Source organism: Lactuca saligna, chromosome 5, assembly GCF_052625555.1.
Source record: "Lactuca saligna cultivar CGN05327 chromosome 5, ASM5262555v1, whole genome shotgun sequence".
Lineage (NCBI taxonomy): Eukaryota > Viridiplantae > Streptophyta > Magnoliopsida > Asterales > Asteraceae > Lactuca > Lactuca saligna.
Window position 1 is genome coordinate 265,779,052 of NC_136421.1, and position 23,485 is coordinate 265,802,536.

Here is a 23,485-nt window from a genome sequence, read left to right on the forward strand (position 1 = left end):
GTTGCTATCTATTACTAAGCTATATATCATAACTCTTAAGCAACAACTCAAAAGTATGATCACTGAACCATGCGATCGAAATCCATCTTCGCGATCAGAATCAACATATTCTGCCAACAAGTTTGAAGTACCATAACTTCATTCTAAGTCCGTTTTCGACGAACTTTATATCCACGAAAAGGTGGCATGAAGCCCTATGCTCCAAGCTACATCCCAAGCCTTAAAACCTTTCGAATAAAACCCGAGACCCATAAAAGACCGAATCGCCAGATTACGCTTATACACTTGTCCTCCGAAGACACAATCGATCACTTTCAAAACCGGGTGTTATACTTTTGCTTTTTTTTTTTTCAATTTTCATCCCTATTTCACTATTTCTTAATATTTTTAATCCTTGATCATTTAATTTTAGGAGGCATGGCAATTATAGTGTAGGGGAAAGTGTTATTTAGTCAAGTTTTTTAGTATTTGTGTACTTTATACTCACCAAGAGTGTTGGGGGCATTTGGGTCTTTTTTTCTTCTTTGGTTTTCTCTTCTTTGATCCATCATCCTCATTGGATATGGGTCTACTTGAAGATGGTTTAGAAGTAGTAGTAATAGTATGAGTAGGTTCTTTTTTTGTTTCCTTCTCTACGTGTTTCTAAAAATAAAACCAAAATTCAATTACTTTCAAAGTACATTGATTGATGTAATAGGAGGGAAGAAATATAATAAGAAAGCTACCGTGTGTTGTTAATAATTCTTTTTTACCTTCTTTAATTTATGACTCATATACTGTATTCACTACTTGTTTAATAAAAAGTTGAAAAAATTCAATGTTTTTGGAAAACATGACCAATGAGTTGTTTCCTTTTTACACACTAAGCTCATTAAGTGAAAAAAACACAATCCATAAAATTTTAAGAAAGTTCATGGAGTAAACATGTGTTTAGATTGTCTTTCATATGTTCCTAGTTATGCATTCCACAATGCTTTTGTAAGCCAAATTTTCACTCATACCATCTTGTCTATACTTTGTAAATAAACTCTCCACAATGTCATGCACAACGCCAAGGAAAAAATATTATTGATGTTATATGTAGGTCGACCGGTTCAGGTTTGGCCATGATCTTGGAGTTGTTGTCATGCATGTTTGATGAACTGGTTAGAATAAACCCATATAAATTTCTCCAAATCATTATATAAACAACAAAATAAGAAGTACCACGTGAAGAAATTATGAACTCAACAAATTTTTTGCTTTTGAACCTTTGTTCAAGCTTGTTGCGCATCTAAAAGGGGTTAGAACGATTGAAATTTGGTGGTCAAATGAAATACAGTTCTTTGTAGTTGTAGTATACCCCCAAATTCTTTAGACTCAAATCACTTAGCGTCAGAAACGTTAAAATAAAAATAAAACCATGTTGTCTACATGAATCGTTGATAAGCAGCAAGCTATAATCAAGAATTGAAAAAGAGAAAATGTTTGCGTTAGTAATTAATGTGCAAGAAGTTACCGATAATAGAATTTCTAGTGTATTCGAGATTTCTGTGACATAGGTGTATCATACACTCGAGAACAAGACACGAATGTGTTTAAAGTCAGAAAAGGCCTCAGCTACTGAATTATATTAAGCCCTAGAAGCTTGTGGTTTGATTGAACCTGAGAAAAAGACGAACAAAGCTAGCTTAAGTTCCATCGTTTCTTTTTTGCTGGAATCAGATGGGAATAAACCATAACTGAAGGCATGAACGAAGAAGTGAATGAGCTGGGAATAAAACCACAACTGAAGACCAATGAAAATGTAAGACCCGACATCGACGATGGGAAATGGAAGACTTAGGCCTTCCATTAACGAAGGGTATGGTGAAAAAACGAAAGCAGGCGGAGGTGGAGCCCTAATGGAATTAAGAAGAAATAGCGGTGAGAGATTGAAGAGGAATTTAGGAGGTACCTATCTTTGTTCTCTTATAATTAAATTGAAAAAAACAATGACCTAAAAGTCCATATCTCCAAAAGTATCCAATGGTGAGAGATAGGGACGAAGGAGTGACAAACTCATGCGGTGGCAGTAGGTATTTGATTGGAGGATGAGGCAATGATACATGTGGTATTTAAAGATGCAAGACATGTACTGGTCGTTGATTGGACGATATGGCAACTGAAACAAAAAAGGGGCCAAATATATCAAAGTTGGAAAGTGTTATGGCAAAAGTCTAAACTAAAGAAAGAATATTGTTGTTAAGGCCTATAGGAATTAATATATACTAGTGAGTAAGCCCGTAGTGAACCATGGTTCACTCTTTTGTTGGGTTTTTTTTTTCCTACAGATCCTTCAACACTAAATGCATTCAATTATAACAACTACGTAGCTTACGCTTAAAAGGAAAAAGTTAAAGGAATTGCTAAATGACATTAAACACAAACCATCTGCCCTCACTTATCCAAACGACTGTATAAGTAATAAATCTGAGAACACTCCATCTTCACAACATAACCTCATATTCTACATTAGCTCTAGAAACTCAAAAAATGAAAACTGAACTGATGTGGAACATGTTCCAAGCACTGATCGACCAACCGCAATAGATGAATGGTGTCAGGGAGACAGTCCATGTGAAGCTTGAGGAAGGATACATCATACAAAACGATTTCCTCCAAACAATCCCCAAAAGGCATATTTTTTGGTATTGTATCATTCTTCTCAATTTGATTCTCAACAACCCATCTGCATATCATGAAAAAGAGCATGCACTTTTACAAATTTGGAATGGATGCACTTTCACAAAAGTTATGTGAAAAAAAGTCACCAAGTACAATGGTGTAATAGGAAGACATAAAAGTACAATGCTTTAATAGACAACCAAATAAAAGTAAGTTGCTATTAAACTTAACTGCATAATATATAACATGACGACCATGGATTTTGGAATGGATGCATAATATACATCAAGCAAAGGCAGATTTATTACACTTTTTACAAATTAAGATATTCTTCTTATGTTCCTACTGTAGACCCTACATCCTAAAGGATTTCATGCATTGTCTCATTAATATTGATTCCAGGATACATTTGTGAAAAATTTAACTCTTATAGCTTCATATATGTGGTACCTTTAATTCTATGCATCCAAAAGTATAAAATGTTTGCTTTGAATCACACTTATCAATGAACAAATCATTCTTCTCAATTTAATTCTCAACAACCCATCTGCATATCATGAAAAAGGGCATGCACGGCTATTAACAACATGATATCTATTTCAATTGTGTGATTATAAAACATACCACAACCAATATGAACTCATATGCGATCTGTTTGAAGCCAAAACTTTGGAGGACCATTTTTGAAACAGGTGGTGTACTTGCATCAACTTCTTGGTCACCAACACTCCTTTCTTAATCCTAAAGCCATGAATGAACACTACACTCCATAAACTGAATGAATGTAGTAACAAAAAAAGGGGGATCGGACAAAAAAAGAAAGATAATTATAGGTGAATGGGTTAAATATGGATTCCAAATCAATATACAAAGATAACAATCTGAATCAGGATTTACAAGCGCGTCTGTATCATCAATAACAATTTTATATGCTAAAATTTTAAAAAAGTATAGTTTTTATTGCAATTGTTTAGATGGACTAACAATTGAACTCATAATAACTTGCTTAACAATGATGACACACATGTGCAACAAAAAACAATTCCAGCACATGGAAAAGAAATGGGTCAGCATCTTCTAAGATTAAAATTAAAATATGTTAGAAAGATACAAGAAGAAAACAATTAAAGTGATGATACACATGTGCAACATATAACAATTTTATATGCTAAATTCTAATAACTTGTTTTTAGAACTTGTTTAAATACCTTCATCGTGTTCATCAGTTCTCATACATCTTGAAATGTATTATCAGCATCAACATCAACGTCAGCATCAACATCAACTTCATTATCTATTATCTATAATGAAGTATGGCAATTGTATTGTTGACATGAAATCTAAATCATTTTTCGGATTTTCCTGTTAAATAAAGGATGGTGATATTATATGGATTAAAAGATGTGTCTATCAAACCTCATAAACGATGAACAAACAATTAGTCTAAAATTTCATGGACACACATGATCAAAATTCAGTATTATGTTATAAAATTGGTGATATTTAATTTTCTAGAATTGTTGTTCAATAACATTAAATTAAAAATTATAACATGACAACTTTGTATATAATAATGTTTATTGTTGCATTTTCCTATATAATATTAAACTAAAAAGTTTTAATTATATATTTTTCAAACACAATTGAGTGTTGTAAATAAGAAGTATACTACCATAAACATATTAACAAAAGTGCATTATTATTTCTTGTTCCATTACATAATTAAAAAAAAGTTAACTATTTAAAAGGGAATTACATTATCATTAAATATGCAATCAAAATTTCTTTTCTAACCCTCACAAAGGAAAATTGTAAGAAAAAAACGTGAAACCTAAGGGATATCGAAATTAACCTCTTGTTTTCCCAAATTAAAAAGAAAATACCTTGTATATTAATGTATTTTACTTTTTAATCTATCTATTCAACATATCCTTGTACCTGATAATGGATTCCAGCCTATACAACTTGAACTTGCTGATAAAACATCGTTATCTTAGATTTATAATATAATATTATTTAAAAATAATATAATAAACATTAAAATATAAAAAAATATTATTACTTTGAATTTTCCCCACTATGTATTACATGTTTTTCCTGAAGTGGTCACAGTAATATCTAAAAATCATAAATTCATAATGTAAGTTGTTCTAAAACATTAAAAAATGATATCTTTTATCTCTTAATTGACACAAATAAAATTATCCTTTTAAAAAAACAGAAAACTACAAATTCTAACATTTTGTTCTTTTGGTTTGACATTTACATAATGTTAAAATACACATAAAAAATGGCTTTAATACTTTCATTTTATTTACAACATGATTTTATAATTGAATAGTTTTTAAGAAGAATGTTGTAACAAAAAGTCTGTACTAAAAAATAAATAACACCTTAGCAATAAATACAAAACAAAAACAACCTATTCCTATCATAAGGACCAACTTATGTATGGAACTTTCAAGGTATGCTACTGGTTGCTTATTAAGGAGAAAGCATTGGAGCATAGAACACTTTATTCACCATGTTTCACAATCATTTTTTATCAAGAATATATACTTTATTAACCACCAGGTTGCTATTTGAAAAAGTATGCAACAGTAAAAAAATGCACATGTCAATTAATCACATACGTATAATTATAACACACCATAATCATATTCAACACACATAAAGAATTCATTTATTCTTCAGTGCAATAAGTAATTATATAGTTTTTATATTTCACATATTATACAACATAACATTTTCCCTCGTTCGAGCATAGGTTAGGCTAAAAACAGCTAACCTTTGGACAAAAGGTCAAAACATTAGTTGAAAATTAAATGTTTATGAACTCGGTGTAATGAAATCAACATGCCCTGTAATTAATGACATAAAAACCAACATTTCGAACATCCTCAAATCGAATTCCCATATTGAAAATCTCAACCGAAGCACCAAAAAACCTGAAAAAACATAGCATCAAAATGTTTATGCATTAAAATACGAAAATCTCAACTTACCAAATGATGAAACTTAATCCATATTTTTTATGAGTGTGATAAAGTATTTGAACCCTTATCTTCTTTCCAAACTCATTATTGTTGAAAACACAATAAAACCAGATGAAAATGTTCCCTTTGACAAAGCCCTAGAAATATAGGAGTTGAACACAAAATTTTAAAAGTCAAAACAGATTTTCATTTAGGGATGGTAAAAGAGATAGAGAGAAATAGAAAAATAAAGAACCACATTTTTGTTCCCGATGTAGTTACCTTTCCCTTTGCATTCCCTATCTTTCACCTCTAATTGTTCATGTTCCTTTCATTTAAAATACTAATTCACCTAACTATATTGGCTACCATCGACATTGTAACAGTCGATGAGCCTTAAAAGATGTTAGCCTAATAAGATTATAGACTTTATTTTTTATTGGGTCTTATGTTAGCCAATTAGCTAGAAAATCCTAATTAGTCAGTCTATATATTATGTCTTTTCCTTTCATTGTATCTTTGTACTTTTCATATGATAATAATATGAAACCCTAGTCGTTCTATATCTTGTTAGTTTTCATGATATCAGAGCTCGGTTGATCATATGTACTTTCGTTACTGTTCATCGACACTGTTCATTGACACTGTTCACGTACTGTTTGCAATTTTGGGTATGATTTTCTTGCCTGTTTTCGTATTTAGTCTAATTTAATTTGTTCGTTTCGTCGATTTTGAGGGTTTGGTTTCGTCTGTTGGTTTTATTGATTTTGAGATCTTGATTGTTGTTGTTGTTGCTACTTGTATTTACTGTTATTTTCATTTGAATGATATTGAAATATGGCCCTAAGAGATGATTCTCTTCAGTCCATTAGTATTCAACTCGATGGAAAAAACTATGCCTATTGGAGTTATGGTATGGAAAATTTCTTATGAGGAAAGACTATGTGGGAGATTGTTACAGGTGATAAGAAGAAATCAACAGACGAGAAGGCTGATAATTATGCAACCTTACAGGATTCATGGGATATTGATAACTCCATGAACATTACTTGGATTAATAATTTTATTATCTAGTCTATTGATACTCAGTTGGCAAAGTATGCCATAGTAAAGGAGGTATGTGATTACTTGGCTAGGCTGTACACTCAGTCTAACTTTCAAAGCAGTATCAATTAGAGTTTAATATTCGAGCCTTCGAACGGAACAATCTCAGTGTTTAGGAATTTTACGCGACTATGTTGGATTTGTAGGATCAATTGGCTCTTACAAAACCTAATGTGTTGAAGGCTTTTAAGCCTTATATTGATAGAAGGGAACAACAACATTTGGTTAAGTTCTTGATGGTATTACGTTTAGATTTTGAAGGCTTGCACATATCAATATTGTATCGCCCACCTCTTCCCACTATTGATTCAGTTGTTTACGAGTTTATTGTTGAAGAAACTTGTATCAAGTCCCATGATGAAAAAGGTCACAAGACAACCACTCATGCTGTTTTTGCTACTCCACAACGACCTCAATCTTCAAACTAGAATTGTCCTAAAGTTACATTTGATGAGTGTTCTTTCTGTAAGAAGAAGGGTCATTGGAAGGCAAATTGTCCTTTGCTGACAAGCAAGGGAAACCAACAACAACAACAAACGAGATCACCTACACAGTCTCAGCCTTCACAACAGAACAAGTCTTCTGGATAGTCACGTACCTCGGTTCCATCTTTTAGGACACCACAGTACGTTGTTGTTGCACCTTTAGCTGAGAATGGAACAAATTTTACACCACCATTAGCCTTGGATCCACAGATTGTTGAGCAGTTCAGACAATTTATTGTTGCCAATCTAACTGCCATGTCAACTTCCATGTCTCATTTAGGTATGTCTTCATCCAACACGTTAGGTATTCCTTCATCCTTGTGGATATTAGATTCTGGTGCATCTCATCACATGTCACCACATTTTTCATCTTTTGCTTCAGTATCTTCTCCTATACTTGTCTCTATTATGTTTGCTAGTGCTACACCTATGTCAGTAGAGGGTGTTGGTTCTATTGTCACCACTTATATATTTCTAAGAGATGTGTATTACATTCCCACACTTACTTTGAATCTTGCATCGATCAGTCAGTTGTTTAAACATGGTTGTTGGGTCTTCTTTTCTGATAGATTCTACTGTGTACAGGACATTCGTTCATGGAGGGTGATTGGGATAGGCCATAGACTTGGGGAGTTCTATGTTATGGAGTAGCTACATGTTGCTGATGTTGCTGCATCTAGAGCGATTTGTCGTCTTTTCGTTTAAACCCTTCGTCGTCTGTTTTTTATTTTTAGCATTTTCATTTGGGAAATGTGTCAGCATCTCTTTTATAGTTTTTGGTTTCCATTGGTGTGTTAGGTTCTTTGACCGCTAATGATATTTCTGATTGTTATGGTTATAAACTGGGAAATTTTTTTGCTTTACCGTTTAATAAGTGTCACTTGTTCTGTTGCTCCATTTGATATCGTGCATTCTGATGTGCGGGGTCCATCTCCGATCACCTCTAAATTGGGAGCTAACTATTATGTTTCATTCATTGATAATTCCACTTGTTATATGTAGGTTATTCTTATGAAGCGTACTTCTGACTTTTTCACCATATATAGTGAATTTAGAGCTCTTATCAAGACTCAACACTCTACTGTCATAAAAAAATTTCGGTGTGATTCGGGAGGAGAATTTACCTCTAGTGATTTTAAACAATCATTAGCATCTTATGGCATTGCGCATCAGTCATCTTGTACAGATACTCCTCAACAGAATGGTGTTGTAGAAAGAAAACATCGACATCTCCTAGAAACTGCGAGATCCTTACTAATTTTTGCTCAAGTTCCTAATATGTTTTGGGGAGAAACTGTTTATACCGTTAGTTACGTTATTAATCGCATTCCTACTGTGTACGCTTCGAGGAAGTCTCATTATGAAATGTTGTTTGGAAAACTCCCAGATTATTCTTCATTACGAGTGTTTGGGTGTAACATTTTGTCTTGAAGCCTCATGTAAAGAGATATAAGTTGTCTTTAAAATTAGCTATTTGTGTTTTTTTGGGATATGGTATTGGTCAAAATGGTTATTCGTGCTATGATCCATCAAATCAGAAACTGTATGTCTCCCGCAATGTCACTTTTTTAGAGCATATTTTGTTTTATAGCTTTCCTGTTCAGTCACATGTTGCAACACGAGAGGAAATTCTTACTATTGATCTATTTAGGATTAACATTGATGATCCACTACATGTCACTGATCCATCACCTGCTGCTGATCCACCACCTGTCGCTGATCATTTTCCTGTAAATCATTAAGACCCCCTCCATCGAAACCTTATCGTAATAAGAAGTCCACAAAGCTTCCTGGCTTGTCTATTCCTCTTACTCACTAGTGTTTCCTCCTTTTATTGCTAATGTATATCGTCTCTCTGAGCCATCATCCTATACAAAGGCCGTTTCTGATCCCTTTTGGCAAACCGCTACGGCTGAGGAACTTACACTTTTTATCAGACTCATACATGGGATCTGGTTCCGCTTCCTCCTAAAAAGAACATGATTGGTTGTCATTGGGTATATAAAATCAAAAAAGTCTGATGCATCCATTGAGCGCGATAAAGCCATACTTGTTGCAAAAGGGTACGTACAAAAGTATGGTATGGATTATGAGGAGACGTTTACTCCTATTTCAAAAATGACGATTGTCTGCACCTTGATTGCAGTTTCTTCCTTTCACCAATGGAAGATTTATCAGATGGATGTCAATAATGCATTCTTGAATGGTGATCTTCATAAGGAAGTATACATGTCTCCTCCCCCGGTATTGCTCACCAACCAGGTAAAGTTTGTCGACTTCGGAAGGCACTATATGGCCTCAAACAAACCCCCCGTGCTTGGTTTGAGATTTTTTCTATGGTAATTACTTCGCTTGGTTTTCAACCAAGTAACCATGACTCGAATCTATTTTTTCGATGCATGAATGCAAGTCAAATTATTCTTTCCTTATATGCTGATGCCATGATTATTACTGGTGATGATCATGATGGTATGGAGTCTTTAAAGCGTGATTTGGCTTACCATTTTGCTATGAAAGACTTAGCCTTACGTTATTTCTTGGGGATTAAAGTTGCTCGGTCTACAAAGGGTTATCTTTTATCTCAAATGAAGTATATTTCAGAATTATCTGAATGTGCATGACTCACAGATAGTCGGACAATTGATACGCCTATAGAGAGTAATGCAAAGTACTCTCCAACCGATGGTGTCCCATTATCAGATCCAAGTCTTTTATCGTACCATTGTAGGGAGTTTGGTTTACATGACTATCACTAGACTGGATATTGCTCATGCAATTCATATGGTTAGCTAGTTTGTCACTGCTCCTACTACCGTTCATTGGGGAGTTGTTCTTCGTATTTTGAGATATCTATGTGGTACTCAATTCCGCACTCTTGTGTTTCCATCTACATCCTCTCCTGAGTTGTGTCCCTATAGTGATGCAAATTGTGATAATGATAATTACGATTGTAAGTCCACTACTGGGTATTGTGTTTTTCTTGGAGATTCATTGATATCATGGAAAAGTAAGAAAACAAGAGGTTGTCTCTCGATATTCTACAAAATCTAAGTATCGAGCCATGGCTATCGCCACTTGTGAGATTGTTTGGTTGAGATGACTTCTTGTAGATATGGGCGTTCACATCTCTTAACCTACACCTGTGTATTGTGACAACGAGAGTGCGATAATGATTGCCAAGAATTCAATGTTTCATGAGCGTACAAAACACATTGAGATTGATTGTCATTTCACACGACATCATCTCCAGAAAGGTACTATCTCTCTTCCTTATGTTTCCTCCACTTTGTAGATAGCTAATATTCTTACGAAGCCATTGACTGCTCCTCGATTTCGTTTTCTATCCAACAAACTCTCAATGCTTATTGTTGTTGCATTGTAAGTTTGAGAGGGGGGGGGGGGGGGGTGTTAGCCTAATAAGATTATGAGTTTTATTTTGTATTGGGTCTTATGTTGACCCATTAGCTAGAAAACCCTAATTAGCTAGTCTGTATATTATGTGTTTTCCTTTCATGGTATCTTTGTACTTATCATTTGATATTAATATAAAACCCTAGCTATTCTATATATTGTTAGTTTTCAAAACATACCGAGAACATGTAAAACATAAATGTGGGACCTTGAAAAAGATACAAAAAACCATATATTAGTATATCAACAACCATCACTCCATAGCAAACATTATGCTTTCCAAATCCCAAATTAGAAAAGAAATTAGGGCTCAGATCGACGAATTGATCAACATCTTGCTACATCACAACGAAACAAGCTACATTGCCACTTAAAGCATAATTGTAGCTGCACCGGTGGAGGAAGCGGTAGAGAAAAGGATCGACATCTCCGATTTTGGCAAGATGAATCGATGGTGTTAGAAGGTGGAGCAGGGAAGTGTTTTGGTGAATTGATTTCCACATGGTAACATAGAATTGAAACAAAAACAAAGATGAAACAGGAAACCTTCCAAACCCAACCTTCAGGAGCCAAAACAAAAAAAACCACCACAAATTGTTGGAAGCAAAGAAAAAATGACGACGAAATCAGAAATTAACGAAAAGACAAAGGCAAAGACAAATCATAATCGGTTCGATGGTGATGCAAGCAATGACTTTAAGAGGTGTCTTGTATTTACAAAGAAAAAGTGAGAGATACAAAGTTGAGAAGCTCCAAAATTGCGGTGGTCAAACTAACTCTAAAATTGTGGTGGTCAAAATGTGAAGTGCAGAAAAGACACCGCTAATAAGTGTGTTAGGTATTAATATATTTATATAATATACTAATTATATTGTATTATATTTCATCATGGTTATCAAGATTATAAAAAATATATTCGATTTTTTTAATAGGGAGAGTGGGGATCGGAAGGCTAAAGCTGTTTTTGGTTTTCTTTGTTGGGGAAATTGAGCCGTTACTTGCACTTTTGCCTAGACAAAAACACGCCATCTCACGTAACGTTAACTTCTCACCTCACCTTACCTTTTTGTCTCTTCTTCACTTCCACTCTCATTTTCCGAACGCTATTTAGGGTTTTGTTTCATTCAATCGACTTTCAGATCCAAACAATAGAAACCCCAAAACGACCCCCATCAAAATCGAGGTTTTTTGTTTGATATGTCCATGGATGAAACTGATGATGGGAGAGTTGAAGCATTTGACTCGGTTCACAATGTCAAACCCGGATTTGGTGAAACGGGTTCGGAGCAGGAACAAATCAATGGTGGTCTCGTGAGGGGGGAAGTAGACACGTCGGCGCCCTTTGAGTCAGTAAGGGAGGCTGTGTCCCGATTCGGCGGAGTCGGGTTCTGGAAACCCCATTATAAGCACCCACATTCTTCTGAGGTCCTACTCTTTCAGTCTCTCTGTATATCTTCATATTTTCTGTGGTTTAGTTTTAATTTTATATTTATAAGCAAAACGATTAACAATATGGTTGGTGTTGTATGACAAACGTTATCCTCTATAAGCTGTGTTTATGTATAAAGAAATTTCTCTTTTTGTAAAGTGGTTCTGAACCATTGGATCTGATTTTAGACTTTTGAGGTCAAGCAGCAACTTTTCGGCTTCAAAATCAACGAGTGTGATCTTGAAGAAAATCTTGATACTTGCATAGTTTAAGTTGCAGATTACATTTTGAATTTTGATTTTGTATTCATTATTTTGTTTTTGTGATTGCAGAATGGCATTATTGAAGAAGAATTCGATGCAGAAAAAGCAGAAGAGCAGGCTGTGCAATTAGCTAACGATCTCATAGTTAAAGAAAGGGAAACCCTTCAAGTCTTGAAAGAACTCGAAGCAACAAAAACTACTCTTGAAGAATTGAAAGCAAAACTACAGAAAGAATCTGAACCCGTTCATAATCAACTCAAAGAACCCAACGACCAAAATCACAAAACCCCACAATCAAATGATGATAATAACTTCATGTGTCCTTCTTCAGCTCCAGGATTCATCTTGATGGAATTAAAGCAAGCTAAACTGAACTTAACAAGAACAACAAACGATCTTGCAGACATCAGAGCAACTGTGGAAATGTACAACAAAAAGATTGAGAAAGAAAGATTCGAACTTGAGAAAACCCGTCAACGATTATCTTCACATTCCTCAAAAATCTCATCTTTTAAAGAAAATCATGAAGAGAATCTTGATGATTATATACCAAGGGAGCTCCAACGATTGACTTCTGAAACTGAGCAGTTCAAAAAAGTCGGTGAGTTAGCCAAATCAGAAGTTTTAAGAGCAATGAATCAGATCGAACAGACTAAATCAAAGATAAAAACAGCCAAGATTCGTCTAATTGCTGCTAGAAAACTGAAAGAAGCTGCAAGAGCTAGTGAAGCACTTGCAAGATCTGAGATTAATTGTTTATTAAAAAGTGAAAATTTATCAGAAGGCGAAGGCGTAACTCTTTCAGTCGAGGAATACTCTTCTTTAAAGATGAAAGCTCGAGAGGCTGATGAAGCTTCATCAAATATTGAAATCGACCAATCAGAGGTATCGAAATCTGAGATCTTGAAAAAGGTAGAGGAAGCAACAGAAGAAGTGAAGAACAGTAAGAGGGTTCTTGAAGAAGCTTTGAGTAAAGTTGAAGCTGCTAATGGTGACAAGTTAAAAGCAGAAGAAGCTCTTCGAAAATGGCGATCGGATCATGGTCAACGAAGAAAGTCAACGGTTCAAAACGCGACCAAATTCAAGAATTCTTCTTGTAGGATGAATAACACCCGTTTGTTTGATGTAAACGGGGCCCATTTGGTGAGTAACGGGTCGAGTCCGGTTTTGAGGCCAACAATGTCGATTGGGCAGATTTTGAGCAGGAAGTTGCTTTTGACAGAAGAGAATTCAGAGAAAAGTTCGATGAGAAGGAAGGTTTCATTGGCACAAATGCTGAGGAAGGCTACTAGTGATGGTGGCAGCAGTGGCGATGGTGGTGGGAAGCGGCGCTCGGGAAAGAGAAAGAAGTTTGGGTTTGGTCGGATTTCGTTCTTGGTGGCAAAACCGAGCAAGAAGAAGAAGAAACATAGTGTATTAAGTTCGAGACTTTCATGTGTTGTGGATTAAAAAGTTTGTGGATTCAGTTAGGTTATGTTATGTATTCTATAATTAGATTTAGTGTGTTTCATTTGGTTGTGTATTTTTTTTTTTTTTTTTTATGTTAGGTTCTTGTTTTAAGATCTTTTTTAAACACGGTTCTTAGTCTAATAATATATTTATAGAAATATGAGGACATGATTCGTCATCTGTAATGATGATGAATAAAGAATGTAATATCTCCGTTTCATATTGATTGACTATTTTTGACTTTTGAAGGTTTTATTTTTCAATTTTGATATTAAGTTTTTTTTTTGTTTTTTGATAAATAATCCTTAATGCAAAATATATTAATGAGTTGTGTTTTAAATGTTTTTTTTTATTATTATAAGGAATAAAAATTGAAAAATAAAGAATTTAAAAATAAAAAATAAAAAATAAATATGAATATTAGACGGAGGAAGTATATATACAAACAGTAGATCTAAGGGCCATTGACTCTAACTACTAACTACGGGTATTACACAAACATATTCGCCCGTTGTTAAAATGACAAAAACGAGATTGATCAATTAAAAATTGTTTCTTGCCAATAAGTTCAAAATAATATACTTCAGATTCATAATAAGCCTTTGTTTGCTTTGTATTTGATTTTATAAGTCGTCAATGCTTCAACCTCTTTGTTTATAGTTTCTTTCCATAGGGGAAAAGCAATACCTTCTTCATAACTAGATGATTCGTGTAGTTGATTGACAATATGAATGAATTGTTTACTTTGAGAAGAAAGATAGGCAAAGCAAATGTGTGTGTTTCGAGATATAACGGTATGCATGCATAAGAAAGTGCATTTGTACCAAAATTTTCTTGGAGGCGGAGTAGGAGGACTATTTGTTCATGAAGACCTTCTAACGATTGGTTGATAATGTTAATTTTGAAGGCTCCAATCGAAGAATATATATATATATATATATATATATATATATATATATATATATATATATATATATATATATATATATATATATATATATATATATATATAGAGAGAGAGAGAGAGAGAGAGAGAGAGAGAGAGAGAGAAGAATCATTTGAGAACTTATATCTTCCCGAAAACCTAAAAACTAAAAGTTGACCGTTAGATTAAAAAAGTTAAGAGCCAAGATCTTTTATAGCAATTTTGTAAATAAATAGAAAAATAAAATCAAGGAAGAGTATCTTAATAAAATAAGATAAGGGCATTTAAAGTAACAATTAATTAACTCTCCAAATAAATCGTGATTAGTCTTTCTATCGCTTGTTCCCTTCTCCGATTCTTCACCGACTCCATCGACCTCCTCCCTCTTCGTCAACCCCTCCCTCCTCCCTCTAAAAACCACCCTACCTCTGTCAACAACCACCACCTTCATTGAAGATTCTCCGATGATTGATAGATTTAACATCGCTGTGGTTGCGTCATTCTTCTCTCTCGAAGTTTCGTGCCCAGATTCGTACGACTTTCATCGAACCACATTCTCACTCGTCTTCAATCGCTAGAGAGTACCGCCTCCGCCTCTACTCCTCCATACTGACATCGTTATTTTGTTGATTTTGATTTGCCTTAAAGTGCCGGATCTTAGCCACCTTCATAGATCGTGAATAGAAGTGGCTGTCTACAATCGCCTCCGCATTCTCACTATTGTCTCGAGTCAACCACCATTATTGCCGATTTTCCGATCAGACCGAGATAAAGAAAAAGAAACTCCAATGGCTGTGATGGTGGAGTTTGTTCGAGAGTACCGAGATTTTTACAGGTTCTAATTTACAGTTACTTGCAATCCATAATGCCTAAGTTCTAAATCATTGGAAGATAATCGATGAATCAACAAATTGATGTCGTTCCATGGATTAACATATCTAATTTATGCTCGAAAATCCATCATTACCTTCAACAAAAACAATAATTGTCGACTATGAAGTTATTCTTCCTGTTTCCGGATGATTTTCCGATCAAACAATCAACGACTACTTCCATGTCCATCGCGAATCATGTATACTAATCTAAATCCTTAGGAGGTATCCTACCGTGTTATTCTTTATTGATGGTGTTCATAAGCCCTACAACGCTGCCAGGAACAAGTTAGTCTCTCTCCATCTCTCTCGTAGTGAATTGATTTTATCTTCTTGAAAAATTATAGTCTGGTAGTGAATTGGACCTTACAATGCTGACAGAGGCAGGTTAGTTTCACCTGTTCGACTGCAATACAATTAACACGTATAAAATCTATTTTTCTGTGGAAGTAACCATCCATGGTGTTCACTGAATGAAAATTTTCATCATTGATTGTGGTAAGTAATATAAGAAATTTGGTGATGTTAATAAGTTAATTATTACTCCATGATTTGGTGATGATTTAGTTCGTTTAGTAGTTCAGTTAAAGATCCTGTAGTGTCATTCACAATGTCATCTTTGCCCCTGCATACTAGCAACAATTCTTGAAGAGATTGTACAAGTGCTTTAAACTTTTGAATTTGTTTCTCTTGAGATAGGATTATCTGAAATAGGGAGATAAAACAATAAAATAAATAAATAAGTAGTTGAGAGCTTGAGATGTATAAAATGTAGTTATATACATGTAACTGAATTTGATAAGTATATTAACATCACAAAATGATGGAGTTAATACTTATATGATCAGGAACTGAAAGCTCGAATTGCTTCAGCTTTTTATGATAACCTCCACATAGAGGAAGAGTGTCTGTGGGGTTAAATCCAACATTTCTCTTCTTTAGGTTTGTGCTTGGTTTCAACATTTTCTATTTTTTTTTTAAATATTTTGTTCTTTTCATCTTTACTGGTTCATTACCAGAAAAGATAATATCATTATTTACTGATGATACTCTATTTTTATTTTCATGGCATGTCTTATTTTGGTCAAATATGACAATGAAATTTCAAGATCCATCATATCTGGTAACCAATCGATTCATTTACAGATACCTTTAATGCTGCAACTGTAAAAATCCTAAAACTTGTAATTACATTTTTTTTATAAACCTAGAACAAATTCTATGGGGTTTTCTTTATTTTACTTGTTTATGGTTCATCGCTGAATTCTTGTGATTCAAATATGAATTACATGTGATTCACATGTAAATCATATGTAATTCACATATAAATGACATATGAATCACATGTGAGACACATGTAAATGACATGTAATTCACATATGAATTAAATGTGATTCACATGTAAATAACAAGTTATTTACATGTAAATCACATGTTATTCACATATGCATCACATGTAATTCATATATAAATTATATGTGATTTGTGTGTAATTCACATATGAATTACATGTGATTCACATGTAAATCACATGTTATTCATATGTAAATCACATGTTATTCACATATAAATTTCATGTGATTCACATGTAAATCAAATTTATTCACATGTAAATCACATATTATTCGCATATGAATCACATGTAATTCATATATTAACATATGAATTATATGTGATTCACACATAAATTAATTACATGTGATTCACACATAAATCACATATGATTTTTGTGAGTGTTTTTGCATCAATCAGATTCTTTTTAATTTTCTTATAGATTTGGAAGAAATTGTGGTGAATATTGAAGATGTGGAAAATGATAAATTGAAGAAAATATGAAAATATTGACACGAAGACATGAAAATGCTTTGAAATTTTGTATCATTTTTGTTTTTTATATTTTACATTGTATCAAATAAAATACTTAGTGTATTGTGTTTATAGATTAGTAAATAAAATGAGTTTCTTATGATTTTCTTACAAATATTATAGTATATGAAATATGCATATATGCAGTTGTAAAAATATGCATAAATGTACCAAAATTTTTGATTTTTTTGGTTAAAAAAATATAGTATTTTTTAAATGTTCCACTTTTTTTTATTGATTTTTAATTTTTTTTTAAAATGCAGTTTTTTTTTTTAAAAACTATATAATTTTTTCAATTTTTTTTTTCAAAAATTCATGTTTTCAATAAAAAACTAAAAAATCTGCAAAAAACTGATTTTTTTTCAAAAATTCATGTTTTTTTTTAAATTTAAAAAATCTGCACTTACAAAAAACTGAAAAAAATGCATTTTAAAAAAAAAATCTGAAAATTTGATTTATTATATAATTTTTTAGATATTTCTATTAATTTGTAGAATAACAAAAACAATTAAACATTAAATAAAATTGATAAAATTACGATAATGCCCTTAATGAATTAGTTTTGATCTAACGCTCCAGTTTTAGTTCTCAGGTTCTCGGGAAACTATGAGTTCTCAATCGATCTCAACCTTTTATATATATATATATATATATATATATATATATATATATATATATATATATATATATATATATATATATATATATATATAAAGTAAATTAGTTTAAGGGGTTAATTGTCCTAAGGAAAAAAGTAAAATGTAAATTAAACTAATTAAAATTGGACAAATACAATTTTATAAAAAGTTGAGTGGTTAAATATTTAATTTCTGAAAATTGATTTAATAAAAAGAAATTGAGAGGTGGGGTTGATTTGAAGCATAAATAAGTAGATGAAAATGTAACTTGTAGTAAAACTTGATATTTGAAGAAATTATAAACCTGTTTGGTAGACCGGACAAACATATCGTATCGTGTCGGGTTCATGTCGTGTCGTGTCAAGACATTAAACGGGTTGAAAGGGCTTGACTCTAACCCGATCCGTTTAATTATCGTGTCGTGCCGTGTCAACCTGTTTTTTTTTTTTTCGTGTCGTTTCGTGTCGGGTTAAGGTTTAGACCTTGTAAATATGTTGTGTCATGTCGGGTTGAAATATTTTACAGGTTGGAAAGTAGGAGTTGTGGAGGCAAGAAGGAAAAAGTGAAACACTGGAGTTATGAGATAGAATGACAAAATTTATAGTAAGTTTAGAAGAAAAAATGGAAAAAGTTAAAGTTAAGGAACAAAAGGGATAGGTGGTGAGGATGACTAAAATTAACTTTGAAAATTTGAATAATTCTTCTAATTATTGAGTTTGGCCCACTACAAGTCTATAACGTATAATATATTTATAAAAATATGAAATTTATTATAAAGAATATATAATTAAATGGGTCATATTCGAGTTGAAAGTCTTGACCTTAACCCTACCCGTTTAATTATCATGTCATGTCGTGTCAACCCATTTACATAAACGTGTGGAAATCTCCGACCCTAACCCACTAATTTCGTGTCGGGTTTTCATGTTGTGTCATGTTTTGCCGGGTCTACTGTTAGGAATCTAAAAAAAAAAGAATGATGCTTAAGCTAGCTGAACCAGTTAAGCAATTTGGAATCTAGCAAGAGGAATGATGCTTAGGCTAGCTGAACCAAATACTTTTATGAATATGCTTGAATAAAATGATACATATTAATATATTAATTAGATAATTTGTTTAAAACATAGAACTTATTTTTTGAAGGCCTATGCAGTCGCAAACCCTACACCCTTGCAGAGCCAGGCTAGGTCTTTGGTTGAATTATAGGAGTTAAAAGAGGATTATGGTCTAGTATTTGTAAGGAATAATTATTAAATCTTGACAAATCTTCATAAGAAAAACTATGTTTTCTTTGAACCAAAAAAAATAAAATAAAAATAAAAATAGACTTTATGGAATGAAAAAGGAAAATGTCTTTGTTGAAGATTGTATATATTTTCTCATTCAATCTCTTTATTTATTTTGTTGATTTATTTTGTAAATAGATATGACATAAGGGTGTGTTGTGTACAGTATAATTCCTTGATCAAGGTGTGGCTTGTTATATATTGTGTTCAAGGGGTTGATTATGTTGTTATGGAATTATGTTGGGTTACAAATCGCTTTTGAGTAATTTGTAGGAATAAATGAATGGATCTTATTCGATCCAATGTCTGGTCCATGATCCATGACCTAGAGTATATATTTGGTTGGAAGCAGCTGAATTCGTCATATTTCATTCATTTTGTTCTTCACACACATACAAAGCCTCTTTACTCTCTCAACTCGTTTGTATAGAGTTATGGTTACGGTTTACTCCCTTGTGTTCTTGTTTTCTGTATTTGTTCTATGATTCTTATGTAATCGTTGTAGATATAGGGTGAGTGACATTGTGAGATTAAATATAGGTTTTTGTAGTGAGGCTTCTATTTGTAAGTAACTGAAAACCTTCTTGTTCTTTCTTATTAAATGATATAAAAATCGTTGATGTTGTGTATGTTGAGTTTCTAATGTTTTTGACATGGTATCAGAGCTTCACGGCTTGATTTTGTGTGTCTGACAGTGTTCCGACGGACGTCGTTCCGAAAGGTAACTTTGTTTCTACCTTTGTTTCTGCCTTTTCCTTGTAGATCTTTATTGAATCTGTTTGATCAGAGGTTTTTTTGTTAAAGTCCTTTTGATTGTACCATTTTAAGTGGAAATCTAGGGTTCTTGTTTCGATCCAGGGTTTCCACTCTTAAATCGAAATATTGTTTTGATTCTTGGTAAGATTCTGGTGCCGCAAGTTGTTTGTTTGATCATGTAGATCTTCTGGCTTGCTGTCCGTGGCGGTGTTTCACTGCTCGTGGCTTCGTCTTTGGTTGATTAATCTTTACATCTGAATTAACTCTTTATAGGTCGGAGGTCATCACCTATAAACTATAGTAGAGAACGGATCTAGAGAGTCGATTCCTCATCGTCTCTATTTATCTGCTCCGTGAGGGTTTCTTATTCTTTTATCTCTTTCGTAGTTATAACTCTGGGAGATCCTGGTTGTCTGGGGTACACCTGTTACTTTCTTGTTTGATCTTTGCTTGTTTCGTGTTTGCTTGTTCTCTTTTTTCATCGTGACTGGTGAAACTCCTGGTGGTAGTGGTAAGGATATTCCTATTGACTTTGATGATCCTTTGTTTATACATCCATCTGATGATTCTATAACTTTTATTATAACTATAAAGTTAATTGGAAACGAGAATTATCGATTATGGTGTAGTGTTATGATGAGACGTCTTAGGGCTCGTAACAAATTAGGGTTTGTTGACGAAACTCTTAAACTAGATAAAGTTGAGGCATCTAAGGCGTCTAAATGGGAACATGCTAATGTTGTTGTTTGTTCTTGGATCCTAGGGTCCATCTCTGTCTCTATATATGTTGATCATGCCTATTCTGAAAATGTTGAGGATATCTGGACTGAATTGTTTGAAACTTATAATAAATCTGATGGCTTTATGATTTTAATTTTCATCAATAGATCAAATCTTTTAAACAAAATGGATCTTCTCTATCTGATTATTTTGATAAACTTGAGTGATCTCTTTGGAAAGAATTTGATGGCCTAACTAGCTTAAGTGAGTGTGTTTGTGAAGATGGTACAAAACTTAGTGATCATTCCAAACTTATGAAATTAATGCAATTCCTTGGTAGTCTCTGTGATACTTATAATCAGGTCAAAAGTCACATTTTGTTAATGGAATCTCTTCCAATTGTCAAACCTACTTTCTCTATCTTATCTAGGGAAAAGTGTCTTCAGAAAAATGGGTCATTATCTTTTGTTAGTACTTCCAAAACTCAAGCTTCTGTGTTTAATAGTAGGGCTAATGATTTTAAAAGAAATCACAATCATGGTAGGTTTAGGAATTAGGGATTACAATGTAAATATTGTGGTCTTAAGGGTCATCTTATTGAAAGGTGTTACAAGCTAACAGGATACCCCAAAGACTTTAAACCTAAAAGTGATGGTAATAGTTAGAATAATCAAAATAAATCAGCTTCTATTAAATCAACTTCTGTAGCTTCTAACAATTCTCCTTATAATGCTACTGATTCTACCGTTGGAGGTGATGCTCACTATTTTACTAGTGAGCAATATAATAAAATTCTTCGGCTTATAAATGAAAGTTCTGGTACTAAAGATGTTATTGCCACTGCTAATATGGCAGGCATTCTTTTTTTTTCAATGTTCTAATTCTATTTTCTGTCCTAGCCCTTCACAAAATTGGATTTATGATTCAGGGGCCAATCAACATACGATTGCCTCTGAATCCCATCTTACTGACATGTGGATGTGTCCAGAGTCATCTTCTTGTTAAACATCCAAATGGGTCTTCTGCTAGGATAAATAAAATTGGAAATCTTCAGTTGTCCTTACCTTATTTGATGTTTTTGTTGTTCCTGACTTTAATGTTAACCTTCTATCTATCCATAAGTTTTGTAAGGATAGAAATTGTGAAGTTGTTTTTTCTGATCATAACGGTAAAATTAAGGATTTACTGTTAAAAGAGATGGTGGAGAGTGGTAGAGAATCGGAGGGTCTATATCATCTTAACTATTTAACCTTACGTACTGAGTTTGTTAATAGTCTTATGAAATCTTATTGCTTTAATAGTGGAGTTATACATCATACATCATGTGCTTATACTCCACAACAAAATGGAGTTGTTAAGAGAAAGCACAAACATATTATGAATGTTGCTTGTTCTCTTCTTTTTCAATCTGGAGTTCCTGTTAGATTTTGGGGTGATTCTATTCTTACGTCTGTTTTTTTAATTGATCGAACGCTTACTTTTGTTTTAAATAGAAAATCACCCTATGAACTTGTTTTTAAACATACTCTTACTTTTGAACATTTGAGAGTTTTTGGTTGTCTTTGCTTTGCAATTAAACTTAATGTTAGTGATAAATTTCTTAATATGTTGAGAAGTGTATTGTACTTGGTTATTCTGATGAAAAAAGGCATATAAACTTTTTAGTCTCGATCCTAATTGTTCTTTTATCTCCAAGGATGTAAAATTTTATGATTTGGTCTTTCCTTACACGTTAAAGCCAACTTCTATTGATTTATCCCTTGATAATAGTGCTCATTGTGATCCCTTTTCCTATGATGAGTTTGGACCTAATGAGGCCAACAACCAGAGTGGCAAGGCAGTTGTGCCTACCACTGACGGCTTTGTTCCAATTCAATATGTTAATTCTGAGGAAAGTATTCAGTCATTTGCTTTACCTTCACTTGATCAGTCCATTGGGTCTTCTAGGTCTAGGAGGGAGTCACATATGCCTGCTAAATTTGTTGATTATATTGTATAGGGTAAACATAAGTATGGGATAAAAAGATCAGTTAATTACTCTTTTGTAGTTAATGATACTAGGTGTTTTGTGTCAAATTTAAATAAAACCATAGAACCTAAATTTTTTGATGTGGCTTCCTTTGATCCTAATTAGATTACAACCATGAATGAAGAAATGGAAGTCCTTTATCACAATCATACTTGGGATATAACTTCTCTTCCTAAGAATAAGAGATCTATTGGTTACAAACGGGTCTATAGAATAAAGTATAAGCCTAATGAGGAAGTTGAACATTATAAAGCTAAGTTAGTTGCTAAAGGTTAAAATCAAAGAGGGAATTGATTTTGAAGAAACTTTTCAACCTGTTGCAAAGATTGTTACAGTACAAATTGTTATTTCATTATTTGTTCATAATTCGGGTCTTTATATCAATTGTATATAAATAATGCTTTTTTATATGGAGATCTTTCTGAAGATGTTTACATGTCTCTTCCTCCTGGATATTTTCTAAAATTGATACAAGAGTTTGTAAGTTGGTTAAGTCATTATATGGCTTAAAACAAGCTCATAGAATGTGGAACGAAAAACTATGCTCTGCTTTGTTTAAATTTAGGTTTAAGCAAAGTGTTAGTGATTACTCTTTTTTTACTAGAAATTTAGCAGATTCAATTATGTAACA

General features: G+C 33.1%; 1 protein-coding gene across 1 annotated transcript; it reads left to right on the forward strand.

The window, feature by feature from the left end:
* Positions 1-11,614: 11,614 nt before the first annotated feature.
* On the forward strand, positions 11,615-14,010 carry LOC145047699 (weak chloroplast movement under blue light protein (DUF827)). The gene is made up of 2 exons (XM_078996037.1): positions 11,615-12,046; positions 12,383-14,010. Exons 1-2 carry the CDS (start codon positions 11,819-11,821, stop codon positions 13,760-13,762), a joined length of 1,608 nt encoding a protein of 535 aa, XP_078852163.1. The 5' UTR covers positions 11,615-11,818; the 3' UTR covers positions 13,763-14,010.
* The last annotated feature ends 9,475 nt before the right edge of the window (positions 14,011-23,485 follow it).

Excerpts from the sequence above, each read along its gene's own strand:
- LOC145047699 (XM_078996037.1), top strand. The coding sequence starts at position 11,819 with ATGTCCATGGATGAAACTGATGATGGGAGAGTTGAAGCATTTGACTCG. Across the intron at positions 12,047-12,382 it reads AGCACCCACATTCTTCTGAG|AATGGCATTATTGAAGAAGA; the intron begins GTCCTACTCTTT and ends TTGTGATTGCAG.